The sequence below is a fragment of the Pogona vitticeps genome, chromosome 9 (genome assembly GCF_051106095.1).
Source record: "Pogona vitticeps strain Pit_001003342236 chromosome 9, PviZW2.1, whole genome shotgun sequence".
NCBI lineage: Eukaryota > Metazoa > Chordata > Lepidosauria > Squamata > Agamidae > Pogona > Pogona vitticeps.
In genome coordinates this window covers 15,831,387-15,849,543 of record NC_135791.1, presented here as the reverse complement: position 1 = coordinate 15,849,543, position 18,157 = coordinate 15,831,387, and the positions used below count along the sequence as shown (strand labels likewise).

Sequence of the window (18,157 nt, the reverse complement as noted above, 5' to 3'; positions counted from 1 at the left end):
CTTATATATTACGAGCATCCTGAAAAATTATACAAGGGCTTATTTTCAGGTTAGGTCCTATTTTTGGGGAAACGGTATTAGGAACTTAGGTGAAGCTGTCAGCAACAAGATTCATTTATAAAGTCTTAAACTGTGTGAGTATAAAGATCACATCCTTTTACATGTGACATCAGAGGCTAATGGTCACCCTCTGATGTCACACTACCCCAAAAAAAGAGGTTTAGTTGGTGGGGATGTGGGCAGGTGGCACAAACACACCTTTGGAAGGATTCTCAAAAGAATTTCCTGGCAGTAAAACCACTTTTTATTTCTCTTTCTAAATGTCTTAAATTATGACACTGAAGCTTTTGTGTCTCTGCTCTCATCGATTGTGAATCTCTGGTCCTGTGTTTCACATGTACAGTCTTTTGTTGTTGTTGTTGTTGTTGTTGTTGTTGTTGTTGTTGTTGTTGTTGTTGTTGTTGTTGTTGTTGTTGTTGTTGTTTCAAATGTTACAAACTGCTGTCTGAAAAAAACTGATAGGTCAAGGAGGGGCAGGCTCTGTGGATCTGTTTTCTGTTCCTAAGACCCCCTGGGGACCTTACTGTCTACTCCCATCTCCCCGTACCTCTAAAAGAAGTTGGAGAAACAAGACCAGATATAGCTGGGATCCACTTCTGGCATTGAAAAAAAACTATTTTAAGAATACTTCTAAAAAGTGGATTGGAAGATGAACCTTTTAGGTACAGAATTGTTGCTCTGGGAAACTTTTGTGAGCAGCAGTCTTAATTTTCCCAGGAAAACTGTTTGATTTGAATATGGATTGTTAATCCTGGGAAGAACTCAAGGCCTGCAAAGATGCATGTGGCTTGAAGGTGCCGTTATTCTTATATTTGTGACTGAGAGGAAGTGAGAATACATCAAGACCCTTCTTTGTAGATAGGAGGCTGCCTTACGGTAGAAGTTAGACTGTCCACATAACCATGCTGTAGAAAGTTGGACTGCTCTGAATTGTCGCAACTCTCCATGGGCTCAGACAAAGGTCTCATGCCAGCAACTAAACCTGGTACCTTCTCTTTGCAAAAGCATGTGATCTAGCACTGAACTGTGGTTCCGCTCAACCCCAGACACTTGATGAGCTCTTAGAATAGATCTGAATCATTTTGAACATTTTTGCTAGCAGAGACACGAAATAGATGAAAGACTTATACGGATGGCTAGTGAAGAAGCAATTGGAGCCCAGTTGCACTTGGAATTGATTGACCAAGATAAACACTTTTTTGTAGGAATGGATATTAAAGGCCTATTTGTTTCATTTTTGGTGCACTATTACGTGTGTTGTATTCTTCTTATGCTGCTTTTCTCCCCATAGGGGAGCAAAGGTGGCTCACAGCAGTTAAAACTATACAATGCTTATGGACTTAAAATGCTACACAGAAACCATATTAAAACAATTAAATAGTAAAACCAATCGTAAAGCAATTTTAAAAAACTCTCTGAATTTAATAAATATAGCATTGCCTGGATCTCCACTTATTGCTTAAAAGCCTATCCGAAAGGGAAAGTCTGCCTGAGATCAAAGGAGAAGAGGGATTGGGCCAGCCTGGCTTCTTCATGAAATCCATTCCAAAGCTTGAGGGCAGCCACTGAGGAGGCCTTCTTTCATGTCTTTACCAAACAAGCTTGCAAGAGTGGTGGAACCGAGAGAAGGGCCTTTGCAGAAAATCTTAAAAGTTGAGACAGCTCATATGATCTGTCCTCTCGCTTGTATATTCTCAGCTGCAGAAAATCCAGAGCAGATCATGTAGTAGTAATTGGATGAATTGGTTCAGAAGCCACTGTTTTCCCCACTCCCATAGCAAAGGCAAAAGGGCAGTTCATTTACCTTCAAAGGGGAAGCAACTGTTTTGTAGATTGCCATCTGCAGGCAGCACAGTAATGCAGCTTCTTAATATCAGCCCATCATCATTAATGCAATATTTTGTGGGAAATTAACTGTATCACATTTTCTTCTTTTAAGTACTGGCTAGCTTTTTGCCCTTTTCTTCCTCTTCCTGTTCTTTGACTCTTGCTTTTTGCCCTTCTAGGCTTTTACTTCAAGATTTACTTTCACATGCAAAATTAATAGTTCTCCGTATGTAAGCAACAGTTGCATCGCTTGTACGCACAAGCATATTTTAAGAGACTTGGCTGGACCCTGGACAATTTTGTTTGTAACTGGTGCAATTTATCTGATTCAGGTGCACTGTGGCCAGGTATGAAACCTGACAGTGGTTTAATTCAGACTCCATCTCCAAGTCAGCACAGTGTTCTTACCTGCACTACAGGGTTAACCACAAGCCAGTCCAGCCCAGCACATTATTCTTATCCTATTCAAGGTAAAGGTCAGCATGGTTTTTTAAAAAAATCTCCATACGTCTTCTTTGTAACCTGGTCCAGCCACCATCATGAGGCTAGCATGTTTTTGTATGTTTTGTGCATGCTTTTCTATGCTTTCCATGCCATGCTTTATCTCTGCTCCTTGCTTGCCTGTCTTTTTTATTCTCTTGACTGATATGCTCAGATCTGTCTGCTATATTTCATGAATTTTAACTGTATCATTGCTTTGAAAACTCTATCAAAAGTGTGAGGAGACTGTATTGGAAAGGAAGTAGCTGGGTCACAAAGGTAACATGCATGTTCACTATTCAGCATGTCTGTGTTTGTTTCCTAACAGTGCTCAGTTTAAGTGGTAAGAATGCATTGGGGTTGCTTTACCAACTAGTAATCGCCATTGGCCTAAGTATTGAAAAATGTATCCTCGTTACTGATCACATGATCTCCCAGACCATGTATTGTACTGATTAGAGTACTGGAATTAGGACTTGCAAGACTCAGGGTCTAATAATCACTTAGCCATGAAACTCAGTGATATCGAGTCTGTCTCTGACCCACCTCGCAGGGCTGTTGTGGGGTAGAAGAGATCCATGTATGCTGCCTTAAACTGCTAGTAATCCTTGTTCCTGGAGTGACTGGCATTTAGAGCAAGCTGGCTTTTGGTGAAAGTGGTGTATGGAAGAAGCTCCCTTCAACTCCTGGTTTTCTGGCTTGCGGCTGGAAGCAGGGCTGGATTTAGACCTTGAGGGCCTCCTTATATACAGGAATTAAAATACGTGGCAGATCACCAAATTTACACATCGAAGTCCATTTATTGCATGTCATTGGAACTTATCTGTACATGGAAAAGTTAAATGAATTATGTATCTGAAGTAAATGCATGTATACATTTTAAATACATGCCAGCAAAATTGGAAGTAGATTTTTAAGTATGATAAATTACGAAGAACATAGCTATGCTGCTATATACTCTTTAGTTTCTGTGAATAACAGTGGCTAACTCAACAATTTACATAACCAATTCTGAACCTGTCAGTACAAAACTTTAATGTTTACCTAAGCTAAGTGTAGTAAGTTCTACTAACTTATAGCTGTATGCATCTCACTACATTATCTATAAAAAGTATTTTTTTTCTACACTTGACATCTGAAAAATCTGTAATGGACTGCTCAAACTGTATCTTCTTTAGAACAGTGGTCTCTACATCCAGTAGACGCAGAGCACTTAGTCTTTCATGGGTCATCATGGTTCTCAGATAATTGTTTTTTTATTTTTTTATTTATTTATATCAAAAATATCATAAACCAAACGAAAAACACTTTTCCATTGTGTTACCTTAGTTCATTTGTCTTAAACGTATTACTTGACTTGTGCTACCTCACAAGACAAAATTAATCCGTTCCACGGTTAATGCCGTTCAGCGAAAATTTTGTCTTGCGAAGCGCGTTTTCCCATAGGAATGCATTGAAATTTAATTAATGTGTTCCTATGGGGGAAAAGGTCAGAAACAACAAAAAAAAATTACAATAAAGTCACTTACCAGGTACTGTAGACTGAGCCCAGCTCCTCACAGTGCCTTGGTAGCCTCCAAAAAGCCGGAAAAAGAGCGCCAAACAGCTGAGAGCCCAGACCCAGCAGGGAGTCGGCAGCCATTTTGTGCCACCCCTCCACCCCCCATAGCAAAACGCCGCTTTCAGAAGCCTCCCGGGGCTTGCTCAGCAGGTAAAAAGACAGTAGTCTTGTGAAGAAGGGCCATAAGAACATTATGGTACCAAAATCCTAGCCAGACCCATTCGTCTAGCAGGTTTTTCGTGCTGCAAGGTGTTCGTCTTGCGAGGCACCACTGTAGTGTGTATGAATTAGGAGATGAACAGTATGTCTTCGAAAACATGTATTTTGTGCATATATCTGACGTAGCACAATAAGGTCACTTTGTTATATCTGTGCTTTTGTCCAGTTGTAGTGCAAAGGACGTGCAAATTCTTTCTAATAATTCTTCCCTGATATTGTCTGACAAACTATCGATTTGCTTCTTCTGTATCATTTGATGAAGGTATTAAGGAAAGGTTGTTGATCAATGCAGAAACAAGGATTTCTGTATCAGGTAATATAATTTCTTCAGCTATTGTGTGCAGTTTTCCAGTTTTTCCTATTAGTTGAGAAACTTCAAATGAGGCCCTCACTTCATTATCATTGTTACAATAGTTGCAGTCTTTTTAAAATCATTTTCTTACTTTCCCGAAGCTGATGCTCCTTATTTCTGAAAAAAGTGATGCTCTTTGTGGCTTGTTAATTATATTAATATCTAGATGTTTCCACAATTTTGACAGTTTCATGGCCTCATTGATCCATATCTCAGAACACAATTGGTAGTTGTTTGTCTTTGTGACCTGTACCTTTGAAGCCAATCAACAGATATTCCTTGCTTTAACGGCAACACTTTTTAAGATGACTAGAAGAAGCTTCATTTTACTTTGTACAGGATGTACCCTTATCAACAGCATCAGTTCTTTTAGGATTGAAATTTAGCCAGTGATCCATTTTGAGGCTAAACCAAACAAGCAATGTTTCAGAACTTCCAAACTCGTTAACTAGTAGTATAGGTATATAAAGATTAATACATGGCTTAACTATATTTTGGGATGGAAACGTCCCACTAACATATGAATATATCCTCAGTTGTCTCTTTTTTGAAAGAGGATACTGGAATACTTGAGGGAAGGATAAACGTCCTTTTCAAGAAAGACTTTCATGTTTACATTTTATTAGAACGTATGGTCCAAGCAAAGAAGGAACCAGAGCAAGCTCAGGATGTGTGTGTCTCCACCTGGGCTATATCAGGATCCAAAATGAATCTGAATATAAGAAAGGAAAAGGGGTATTGAATAATGAGCAAAATTAAGTGGTTCATAACTTACAAAATACCGCTTCCCATCAGGTTTACAAACAATTGTGGTGACAAATGATTTACTGAAAAGGTCAGAATTTCAGGACAATAATGATAACTCTTAGCCTAGTCCAGTCATGCAAACCTATGGCACGCATGCCACAGCTGGCACATGTTGACCTTTCCATGGGCGTGCGAGCAGAGCACTACCCCCACCCCCTGCAGCCAAACCTCAAACTGCACGATTGTAAGCCACCTATCCCTGCTACCTTCCTAAATTGCGGCACTTGTGAATCAGGTCTTTTAGAGATCAGAGATAAGGCTGCTTTATTGTTTATTGCTGTAGAACAGCCCGGGGTAGTCAATCTGGCTTGTGAATTACTACTTCCGCCAGAGGTGACTGCAAGCAGGAGGGAAAGCTCCAATTAAGGCGGAAAGGAAGGTGCGAGAGAGGGACGGGTGGATTAAATATAAATAAATATATAGTGGTGCCTCGCTTGATGATGTTAATTTGTTCTAGCGAAATCGCTGTAGAGCGAAAACATCGTCAAACGAAATAAAAAAACCCATTGAAAGCATTAAAACCTGGTTAATGTGTTCCAATGGGCTTAATACCTGCTCGTCCATCAAAGATCCTCCATACGGCGGCCATTTTCAGTGGCCTGTATAGTGAGGAATCCGTTCTAGAGTCTACAGACTGAAGATGAAAGGGGCAACAACCTAAATCAATTTGTCTCAACAGGGTAAAAGGATAGGCATACCCTCAACTTCCTTGAATAGTTTGCATCCAAATTGTTCTGGTATAACACTGATGGGACCCACTCTATGACAAATCTGCATTACGTCGACGTTTTTGCGATCGCTTTTGCGATCGCAAAACAGTGTTTTAAGTGGGGGAATTTTGCTTCACGTTGATCGGTTCCCTGTTTCAGGAATCGATTTTTCGCTTTACAATGATCAGCAAACAGCTGATCATCGGGGTTCAAAATGGCCACCAGCTTTCAAAATGGCCACCAGCTTTCAAAATGCCCCCTGCTGTTTTCTAGAACGAATTCCTCGCTATACAGGCACCGAAAATGGCCGCCGTATGGAGGATCTTCGATGGACGAGCAGGTATTAAGCCCATTGGAACACATTGACTTAGCTAAAATAGGAATAGTGCACTTCTGCCTTTTCTTTGTTTTTTGTTTTAATTTATCTCCACTGAGTAGCTGAGCTACTATTTCTTTTTTGTCTTTTCCTATACCTGAAAAATAAACATATACCTGAAAAATGCTTTTTTGTTCCTTTTAGTGTCTCTAGCTAGCCTCAGCTCATTCTCAGCTTTTTCTCCTCCTAATGCCCTCCCTGCAATTCCTTCCTACTTGTGTGCCTCCTTCTTCCTTTGTTGCCTGGCCTTCTTTCCACTTCCTATATGTATCCTTTTTTTGTTTTCCAGTCCTCTATGAGCTTTTTGTGAAGCCATACTGGCCTTTTTGCTTTGCTTTGCTTTTTTGCTGTCTCCCACCTTTTTTTCTTGTTGGAATTGTTTTTTGCCTTTAGAATGTATTTTTTAAAGAAACTCCCACACTTCTTAGACTCCTTTTCTTGTTAGGATCTATATTTGGTATTCACCTTCATAGGATAAGGTTGTTTGATGCTGATTTACTAAACAGGATTTTAAAACCAGAGTCTGGAATTCATTTATGAATTCATAAATTAATATTAAACTATAGTTTGCCATTTCCAGTGGAATGGTTAACTGCTGATTAAGCAAGCCAGATAAGTAGTAAGCAAGACAGAGATGGGTATGTGAATATACTGGCCGTCCTTCTGATTTAACAAATAAGACATTGCATGTCAAAACTGGACCACTATCTCTTTAACCTTGTGGCTGATCCTTAACATTCAACAGCAAACTATGGTTAAGCATTAAGGCAATAATCCTATTGAAAAAGCCCACATGCAACAGCAGTCATGCAGATAATTTGTGCCTTAAGGTGACTTGTCTGTCCCATAATTGACTGCATACTGATTGCAAAATTTTTCACACAACAGCCTGAGGGATTTGATTTAAATCAAATTGATTTAAATAATGACTGAAATTTAAAAAAAACAATTTTTGATTATTTAATTTAAAGCATCTTGTTTTATTCAAGTCAATTTGATTTTAAAAAGTAATTGATTTTTATCCACATTGCACAACAAACAGTCCACCAAAAATGCAAACTTCTTGTGCACTTATTTTGAGTGTGTTATTTTTCAACAGCATACTAGCCTGTGTGCTGACAGAGGCTTAGTGGTTTGAAGCTTCATTGATATATTTGTAAAAGTCACTGACCAAAAACAGAGATACAGAATTTTTTCATTTAGTAGGATATCAAAGATGGAGGTAGAAACCAAAGACTAATTAATGCTTCAATTCAGACTTCATGAATAATTGGCTGAATATCTGGATACCTCAGAGAGCTGGGTACCTGTTTGCGGAGTCCAATTCTCTACATGCTTCCCAGGAGAAGAGTTAGCCTAAGTAGCCTTGGGCAAGTTGTGAAGTCCAAGAGTACCCACAGAAGAAGGAAATGGTAACTAATTTCTGACTGTATCGAGAAAACCTGCGAAAGAGCTGCAGGTGTTACAATATGTAGCAATACAAGGAGAGCTGAAGCCAGTGAGCTCTGGCACATCCTAGCTTAACAGTGCATTTCATTGCCTTCAGCACACCAGCCCTGAGTAGCTTACACCAGTTTTGGAAATGTCCATTGTAAAATTGAAGCACATGAGTTGAGAGGTATCCTGGAATGATTCCATAGGCTAATATGGATGATTTTAGCTGAGCAGATTTGAAGTAGACCCTTCACCTTGGGGGAGGAGACTTTTTGCTTCAGTGCCACTGTGACCCACAATGTGGCTATTGTTCAGTGGCAGCCTGCTAATGAATGCCCCTTTGCATTTAATTGATGTGTGGAAGAGGAAATGTTTAATATTGATATTCGTAATAAAGGAATGGTCAAACTGGGTGCTTAAATCTGAAACAAATTGAGTGGTGTTTAAGCTTTATGATTTTACCATGCCTAAGGATGCCTGATTCTGCACTGGATTTAGATTGAGGTGAAGGATTTTAAAGGGGCTGCTATTGGATCCTCACCATCTCCCTTCTGGGGGAATGCAGTCAGTTTTTATCTTTCTTTGCCTTCCCCACGTGAATCAGATTCAGGCAGTTCTTTAAGGATCCAGTTGAGACTTAGCTGGTACCTCAACATGTTGACTAAGTATCTGCCACTTTCACATCTCCTTCACCTTCACATAGGGAGGCAAGGAATGATCAAAGAAATACATCTGCAGCCTTAGGGTCACATATCAGTTATTTGCCCACCTCCCTTCTGAGAAGTTTGGGCTTCATGTATAGAATCATAGAAAAGTGAAGTTGGCAGGGGCCTACAAGGCCATCAAGGCCAACCCCTTGCTCAATGCAGGAATACCATCAAAGCATATCTGATGGGTGATTATCTAAGTTGTTCTTGAATGCCTCCAGTGTTGGAGCACTCACCAACTCCCAAGGTAATGGGTTCCGCTGTCGTACTGCTTTAACAGTTAGGAAGTTTTTCCGAAATCTGGCTTCCTTTAACTTGAAGGATTGGTTCCTGTCTTGTTGGGGTGCGCACTTTTAAGAGACCAAATTTATCCAGCTGGTCTTGAGATTCAAGTCCTGCTTTTAAATATAATGAATGAGTTGTTCATGATGGTGAGGACAATGATATCATCACCATTATACAAATGGGACCTAAACCAAGTTGTTGCATCTTAACAGGTATACTTTTCTACAGGGTGCCTTTCCACCAAAATATTTTGTTCCATTTTCTTCACCCACTTGATTCGTCCATTTTCCTTTTTTAATTGGAATACATTATTCTATGACTACTTAACATGCTGAGTCCTCAATGGTCTGTTTTGGTTTATTTGGGGTATTTGACCACATGGTTTATTTTTCAAAAGACTTTGCAGGGAAGGTATACATCTACAAACTTCTGTTCTCTAAAGTACAGTGGTGCCTTGCATAACGAGTGCACCGTTTAACGATGAATCCGCATAGCGATCCATTTTTCGGGATCGCTAATGCGATCGCATTGCGATGTTTTAAGTGCCAAAACATCACATTGTGATGATCGGTAAGCGAAACGCTTACCGATCTTTGCATTGCGATGTTTTTTTAAACAGCTGATCGACGGTTCCAAAATGGCCGCCGGGTGCCTAAAATGGGCGCCCGCAGCGTTTTTTGCGCCCTGCCCTCGCTTACCCAGGGCGCTAAAATGGCGGCCGGATGGGGAATCTTCGCTCAACGGTGAGTTTTCCCCCGATAGGAACGCATTAAACGGAGTTTAATGTATTCCTATGGGGTTTTCCATTTCGTTTTACGATGTTTCCGGATAGCGACGATTAATCCGGAACGGATTAATCTCGCTATGTGGGCCACCACTGTATGATGCTATCTCCCTCATGTTTTCTGGTGGAGCCACTTGATTCTATTCCCACTGGAGTTTACTGTTTGAGTTCTCTGTTAGAAGAAGAGATGATGGTGGTGTTTAGATTGGATCTGGGTCAAGTGAGGTACACTTAGGTTACTTTGAAATTCATGAGACATAAGAGAACCATAACTAACATTTCACATAGACTGAACTGCAACTGGTTTAAAGTTGGACTGTAATTATGTACCCACTTGCCTGAGGTTAGCTCAGCTCAGTGAGACTGTATGTCTGAAGCTGGTGCATACAGAATTGCTCTACCAGTTTGAGCCAACCCCCAATAATAATACTACAGTAAATGGTTGGCCCTCTCTAGTAGAATGCTGTTCAAGAGTGTAGCAAAGTAAATAACCACGTTTATGTAACTGACACTATACTTCCTTCTTTGATTTAGGGTTGCAACCAAGAATATTGGAAAATGCCTAGTATTGTTCTAGACGAGTTAATTTTGAGTTTATTTCTAACATGTGTAATGTAATCCGTTAATAAGTGGCATCTTCTTGATTTTTATAGCTTCAAGTACCAATGCCAACTCAGTCTCCACCTCCTCTTCTGCTGTCAGTATCTCAGCATCAGCAATAGCGAGCGTCTCTCAACAGGTAGGTCTTCCTCCTGCAGAGAAGTCTTCATGAAGTCATGATGTCCCCTCCTTCTCTTGAAAATTGAAATGTAGATGGGCAAGTCTTTACTGTTTTTCAAACTTCATATAGTAATGCAGAGCTGAGGGGTCCTGTCACCTTCTAGATGAGCTGTTACATCTGAAGAGCCAGAGATTTCCCAGCTTTGCTATAAAATAATAATACTATGAATGGTTACTTTGAAATAAGTGACATTGTATTCTGTAAGCCACAGTCAGGTGTGTTTAAGATTACAGCTTCAAGCTTTCCAAACACTTTTAAGGCATGTGTTTTCTTGTTTTCTGTGTTTTCAGATTTAGAATGGATGCTATTGACTGACTGACTGACTGATTGGCTGATTCATTGATTGATTGATTATGTGCCACCTTTCTCCTCATAGAGGACCCAGGACAGCTCACAACAATTAAAACTATACAGTGCTAGCAGGTTTAAAGTACTATTCAACAATTATATTAAAGCAGTTAAACATATTAACTGCTGGGTAGTTCCGTGGTTTAGGCATCTGTCTGCAGAGCCAGAGGTTGGGAGTTTGATTCCCTATTGGGTCTCCTTGACAGGGACTGGACTCTATGATCCATAGGGTCTCTTCCAGCTCTGCAGTTCTAAGACAATGGTGGTGAGCAGTAGTGATGATTAGTCAATATTAAAACTGCAGATTTAAAACATTTTTAAAATACTCAAAGATCTCTAAATATAATAAATACAGTATTCTCTGGATACCCCACTGATTGCTTAAAAGCCCACATGAAGAGGAAAGACTTTGCCTGATAATGGAAGGACAAGAGAGAGAGCTGTTTTTTTTAGTGTGGTATGTTCCAAAGTCTGGGAGGAGCCACTGAGAAGGTCTTTTCTCATGTCCACACCAAATGAGCTTGAGAAAGTGGTGGCTCCCCAAAAGATTTTGAAAGCCAAGAATGCTCCTATGGGGTGATACAATTCTTCAAGTAGCCTGGACCCAAGTCATTATAGATAATTACCAGCATTTTGAAATGGGTGCAGAAACAGAATGCCAGCCAGTGAAGCTGTTGTGATAAGGGGCTTATACTGTACACTCTCTTTAACTAGTGCCTGTCAGCAGTCATATTTGAATGCTCACATGCTGTTCCTTATGCAGAGTGAACCAAAGAGGTGTACAATCCCTTTGAGTTACAGAACAGTGATGCAGCAGATAAAATGACTGACGGTTGAATCATCTATGATACATGGAAATGCCTGGGTGGCTAAGAATGTTTTCACCATGTGAGCCAGTTTGGGGTAGGTGCTTGTTTTGTCTCATGAAAGATACCTTGTAGAAAGGCATTAGCAGAAGATCTGAAAGCAGAAACACGGGATGCACATTCCCTTGTGTTATCTTCTTTCTGACTATAATGCCCCATTTATTCTGAGACAAGAGAAACATCATAGCCAGTTGCTCTGGCCTTCAACTCACCTAATTTTTTTCACTGGCCATGCTGGATAAGGATAATGCAGTTTGCAATCGGAGCATATGGATTGCTGGAGGTTCCCGATTGCTGTTAGAAACTGACGGTACCTGCAGATAAAAACTCGGCCTTCTCAGTATGAATAACTATGCTTGTTTTGTTGTCCCTTGTCTGATTTGACTCTTGTGTTTTTCATAGGAGTATCCAACATATACAATCCTTGGCCAAAGTCAGTACCAGCCCTATTACCCAAGTTCAAGCTTTGGAGTAATAGCACCAGCAGACAGCAGCACCGAGAGCACCACGTTAGCAACAACTACATATCCTTCGGAAAAACCAAATGCCATGGTGCCTACTCAGACAGCACAGAGACATTCTTCTGGTAATATGAGGAGGAGAGGACCGATTTCAGAGTGTTTCTATGTGTTCATCGTGCTTTAATGAAATTCTTTGTGCAGCTTTTGCTGCCGTAGATGTTGTGAAGTGTGTGCAAGGCTTAGAATGAGAAGTATCTTTGTGTATTAGTATATTCAGTGCCGCCTTTTTGTCACTGGGAAAGGATTTTTATGTGACTTTCATTCATAAAGGGCCCCAACCTCATTCTGTTTATTAAGTAAAGGTAAAAGTTCCCCTTGACATTTTTAGTCCAGTTGTGTCCGACTCTAGGGAGTGTTGCTCATCCTGTTTTCAAGCCGTAGAGCCAGTGATTGTCCAAAGACAGTTTCCGTTGTCACGTGGCCAGTGTGACTAGGAACGCCATTTTACCTTCCCACCAAGGTGGTACCTATTTATCTACTCGCATTTACATGCTTTCGAACTGCTAGATTGGCGAGGAGCTGGGACAAAGTGACAGGAGCTCACTCCGTCGCATGGATTTGATCTTACGACTGCTGGTCTTCTGACCCTGCAGCACACAAAGGCTTCTGCGGTTTAGCCCGCAACATCACCATGTCCCGTTTATTTGTTACTCATATGGGCTGAGCCTGAAGGCCAGGTATGTTTGTGTGGACATTTTGCTGAGGAATTTTTTTTCTGGGCTTTCTTTTTGTCTCCCCCAGCGCATGGCCTGTGGGTGGGACCTAGGGGTGGGGCTCTCTACTTTAAATGAGACCGCGCGCCTAACAGTACACAAAATTCTCAAATTCTCTGATTCTATCTCTGGCCCTAATATGGTAAATAGGAAAGCCAATTAGATTTGCATACACCTGGGAGGCAGGAAAGTTTTAAGGGTCGGCTCATACTTCTTCACTATTAAAGAGCAGGTCGGGTAGGTGGGGCTCGTCAGCCATGGAAGGCAGCCACATCTAGGAGAAGGAAAACTCCAATTTCAAACTTCCACTGCCTTGTGGCTATATCCACTCATGGAAAAGGCTTCAGGAGTTAACCTAGAGGCAAAATCCGGAGCTGGAGTCCCGAAGGCAGTTCATGTCCTTCTGCCAACTCCTGCAACGTTGCTGGAACCAGTTGTATTGGCTCTTGCCTTTCCATTAGACCATTTCAGCAATGGGAAGAGGGGGGATCTGCTGTTTGGGTAACAGCCTATCCTCCATATTACTTTACCCAGGCTTCCTGCTCTGGAGAGGACACTTCTCAATTCAGAGCGTTACCATAGTCTCTCGAGACTGAAGGATGCCTATGCTATGTATTAATCATGTATTAGCCTAGCTAAAATCTAATTATACTGTAAAATATCTGATGAAATAAGATACATTATTTCCACAAGATTACAAATGCATTAAACTACATTAAAATATTTACAATAGTACTTTAGGGTAGAAATAGAGGAATCAAACTTTCTCCAAGCTTAAACAAAACTAATCAAATGAAGAAGAAACTGGCCATGTGATTCTTGTACAGAACCTAAGGGTAGGCAATACCTTCATTGGACCACTAAAATATTAAAAACAGGCAAGATTTGGAATCCTTATCTTGGTGTCTGGGGTAATGTTCTTCAGACTGAGGAAGGGGCAGAAGTTCTTGGGCTACAGACCCTAGAATTGTAGAAGTTCTAGCCAGCATAGTCAGGACTTCTAAGACTTGTAGTCCAAGAACAGCTGTTGGGTAAATGTTGCAAGTGCAATTTATTATATTATAAGGGGAGCACTGTAACTTTCCATTCTGTAATTTGTGCTGAAACCTTGTACAGAAAGGGCTATGGAAGGTACAGTTAGTAAAAAGTCTACCACACAAACCCCATTCTGTGATAAATAAGTTTTTTTAAAAAACAAAAAACAAAGGTAAAATCCATAGAGTTTCTGCTGAAAAAGAGTAAAAGATTTTTATAAATTACAGAATACAGGAATAATTACTCTATCCCTCTTAATGACCTGAACCTGAAAGGAACATTAGATGCATCACATACAGAGGAAACCTTCCTGTCCTTTCTTCTAGGGGACCCATCTGCAAGCCCATCCTTGCCAAGAGCAACAGCAAGCAAAGATGCAGATGAACAAACCAGGAAAAACATGACTGGGAAGAATAGAGGCAAGAGGAAATCAGACTCATCTTCACCACAAGATAATGAACTTGAAGTTGGTGTTCAAGTATTCTTATGTTTCTTCTCTCACACTGTTTTTAAAAAAGCTAAAAAACCCTGTAAAGGGCAGTGTAATGGTAGACACAGATACAGTTAAGCAATTATCATATCTGGACACAGTGGAATTCCGCATTCTTCTAGCACTCGCCTTCTTTAAGTAGGAACACACTCTATTTCACTGGCTTATAAATGTGAGCAGCCAGCCTTGCTGCATTGTAGGCTCCTCCTGTTTATTCTGCTAAATGGAGCCATGGACATACAGACCAAGTTTTGGCCCTGGTGGTACCACCATCGTAGAGAGTGGACCTCTGTAAATCATAACCTTTGAATTGGAGGACTAAATTGGAAGATTTTAAAGTCATATATAAAGGTGAAAGAAACCTTCCACTTAAAGGTATTCTGTTACCAAGCAATGGCAAAAGGTCAGCTCTAGCTACTTATATAGGAGGGACATCAAATTCAGAGGCCTCATACTGTCATATTGTCCATGAGTCAGGGAACTGATGCTGCACATACCTGTTCTTTGTGCCTGGAGTGAGTTCTGAGGCCTGGGCACATTTCAGCAGTACAGTCATTGTTAAGACTGGTGGTTTCCAACCTTGGACTATAAGCCCCAGAAATCCTGGCCAGCTCAGCTAGTGGTAAAGGATTTTGAGACTTTTGGTCCAAGAACACCTGGAAACCCAAGGTTGGGAACCACTAGTTTCCTTGACTGTATCTTCTAAGAACGAAAAAATGCTGTAAGGTATGGTGTCAGTATGATAATCATCCTGCTCTTAAAGTAGACACAGATCCATCCTTAGCTAAATTTAAGACTCTTATAAAGATAGCCTTATTAGAGGTATCTTGTTATTTTTAAAATGAGAAGGCTTTTTTTAATTTATAGGGGGCAAGGAGGAAACCACCTGCCACCAAAATTAACTTCTGTTGTGAATTCTTCCTCAGAGAGTGTTTTTGTGGGACTTGGATGAAACCATCATCATATTTCATTCTCTTCTCACTGGATCCTATGCCCAGAAATATGGGAAGGTACTGGGAGTTATTTTTTCTTTTTACTGCAGAATTTGTCAATTTTTAAATCTTTGTCCTGGTGTATAAATTCAGATGGAAACTTGTGTAAAAGGGCGCAGCTATAATGGTATGCTAAACTGACAATGCTCAGAGGTACAAGGGAAATAGGAAGGTTCCTTCCATGAGCCAAATTGCTTCCCAACTAGAACTTTCTCTGTGAGTGCCTGTTCCATGTCAGATATTATAAACAGCAAGTGCCCTTCCATCATTTCAACTGGGACCAATGGCTGTTTGACACCTCCTTTTTCTGTGGTATCTAGCAGATCCTGAACTATCACGATCCATAATGAACTGCCTTGAGAGCATTGCCAGAAATAGCATTTCACAGTGCAGTTCCATGCATTTCTAATCAGATGTAAACCACACTCTTCTTTATTCATGTCAGAAGCAACGCAATGGTGCTTCTAGAGTGGAAGAAACAACTGATAGGTTTTGTTATTGCCCTCAAGATGTATGAGAGGGATCACAGTCCTCACATTCTTCAGGGAGGCTCCTTACATGTCCCCCAGTAAGCCACGTTGATTAAAGATGTATCATATGCTAGCTTTACTTTGCATTATGTACATGTGTTATTAATGCAAAGCATTAATTAATTAATAATTGTGCACCATTCAGTCAGTTCTGACATATGGAGACCCTTTTAAGGTTTTCTAGGTACCGAATGTTCAGAAGTAGTTTTCATTCCCTTCTTGTGGGGGCGCCCTGAAACTGTGCAGCTTGCCCAAGGCCAGTCTATCCCCAGCAAGTACTCCATATCTTTCAGTTTTTTATGTCCGCTGCAGATTCCTTGTAGATGAGTGGGTATGTAATTGAAGCCAAAGTACCTTTGTTTGAATGTCGGTACAGCTTAGAGGAAGCTTTGAATTCTGACCCTTTTAAACCATACCTAACACCAAAAACAATGGCTTTCTGTTCTCTTTTTGACTTTCAGGATCCTACTCTAGTGATTGGCTCTGGTTTGACTATGGAAGAAATGATTTTTGAAGTTGCTGATACACACTTATTTTTTAATGACTTAGAGGTATGTATTCTTTTTAAAACTCAGATGCTTAGTTGTTATGGTGAAATACTGAAGTAAGGTCTGTTGAATCAAGAACAAAGCAGACCCTGAAGGGAAGTTGTGACTTCAACCAGAATTAAAATAGCACTGGAAACAAAAGCAGATTTCAGACCTAACTATGCAGAGTAGCCAACATGGACTGTTTAATGACTTAAGAGCAGGGGTTTTGAACCTATTCTTTACCATGGACACCCTTTAAATGTCATTTGTTGCCACAGACCACTAAGTCTTAACTCAAGATTATATAGCTAATGTAGCACAGTAAGGCTGCTTTGCTCGTTATGCTTGTGCTTTCGTTCAGTTGCAATGCAAAGTAGGGGGACATGCAAATTCTTTCTAATACAGTGGTGCCTCGCTTAACGAGCGCACCGTTTAACGAAGAATCCGTATAGCGATCCCTTTTTGGGGATCGCTATACGGATCAGCCCCAATCGCCGCACTCGCTTTGCGACGATTGGGGCCTCCGGCGGCCATTTTGGAGCCGCCGAACAGCTGATCGGCGGCTCCAAAATGGCCGCCGGAGCGAAAACATCGCTGGAGGGGTAAGTTTCCACGCTTATTGGAACGCATTAAACTAAGTTTAATGCGTTCCAATAGGCTTTGCTTACCCGCACAGCGATGTTTTCGTATAGCGAAGGTTAATCCGGAACGGATTAACCTCGCTATACGGGGCACCACTGTAGTTATTTCTTCGTATTGGCTGACAAACCATTGATTCACTTCTTAACTGTGTCATTTGAGAAAGGTATTAAGGAAAGATCTTTGGCAGCTTTCTTGTGAATCAATGCACAGACCATGATTTTTGCAGCAAGTAATATAAGTTCTTCAGCTGTTGTGTGTGGTTTTCTGGTATTTGCTATTAGTTGAGAAACTTTAAATGAGGCCCTCACTGCACTATCTTTGTTACAACAGTTGCAGTCTTTTTTTTTAACCATTTTCTTACTTTCCCGAAGTTCATGCTCCTTACTTTTGAAAAAAATCAATCCTCTTTGTGGCATGTTCTTTATGATTAAAAATGAAATATCTTCACAATTTTGATGGTTTCATGGTCTCGTTGGACAATATCTTGTAATACATCACACACAGTGGTAGTCGCTTGCCTTCCAGACCTGTATATTTGAATCCAATCGACAGATATTCCTTGCTGTAACAGTGACATTTTTTAAGATGACTGGAAGAAGATTAATTTTGCTTTGAACAGGATGCACCCTCATCAACATCATCAGGTCTTTTACATTTCAAATTCAGCCATCCATCCATTTTGAGGCTCAGCCAAAATGTATTGTTACAAAATTCTCTGTGATAATATCAAAAAGTCACTTTACCTAACAATAACCAAATGGTTTGATCAGGAGAAATCGAAGAAAAAATATGATCAGGAAGTCCATCCTAACACAGCAGCACTTTGCACTCACTCACACTGACACTGACTCACTCCGACTCTTCCTGCAGCTTCTGTCTGTCTGCGCAGTAGCAAGAAATGTCACGTGCCATCTCTCTGCCACTCAGTGTCATTTGCTTGCATATTCTTACTGTGTGCAGAAATATCAACGTTATTTGCTATCAAACCGTTGTTTTCATAACCGATTTTTACTTTTGTTTGTTTTTATGGAGGCAGCAGGTTAGAAAAGCCAAGTTGTACAGAAACAAGCAGGGGAAATTAAGATTTTCTTCTATATTTCCTTTTCT

At 40.5% G+C, this 18,157-nt stretch overlaps 1 protein-coding gene across 9 annotated transcripts in view; it reads left to right on the top strand.

Moving 5' to 3' along the window:
* EYA3 (EYA transcriptional coactivator and phosphatase 3) overlaps positions 1-18,157 on the top strand; it is a 97,702-nt gene that overhangs the window by 57,985 nt on the left and 21,560 nt on the right. For 6 of the 9 annotated variants that reach the window (XM_078380215.1, XM_078380221.1, XM_078380216.1 and 3 more), the window contains 7 exons: positions 2,220-2,357; positions 4,410-4,460; positions 10,256-10,341; positions 12,000-12,183; positions 14,193-14,332; positions 15,283-15,366; positions 16,340-16,429. In XM_078380215.1, coding sequence (XP_078236341.1) covers positions 2,220-2,357; positions 4,410-4,460; positions 10,256-10,341; positions 12,000-12,183; positions 14,193-14,332; positions 15,283-15,366; positions 16,340-16,429 — 773 coding nt within the window. The remainder of the gene's footprint in view (positions 1-2,219; positions 2,358-4,409; positions 4,461-10,255; positions 10,342-11,999; positions 12,184-14,192; positions 14,333-15,282; positions 15,367-16,339; positions 16,430-18,157) is intronic. The other 3 variants (XM_072980110.2, XM_078380220.1, XM_020810533.3) reach the window with 2 other exon arrangements.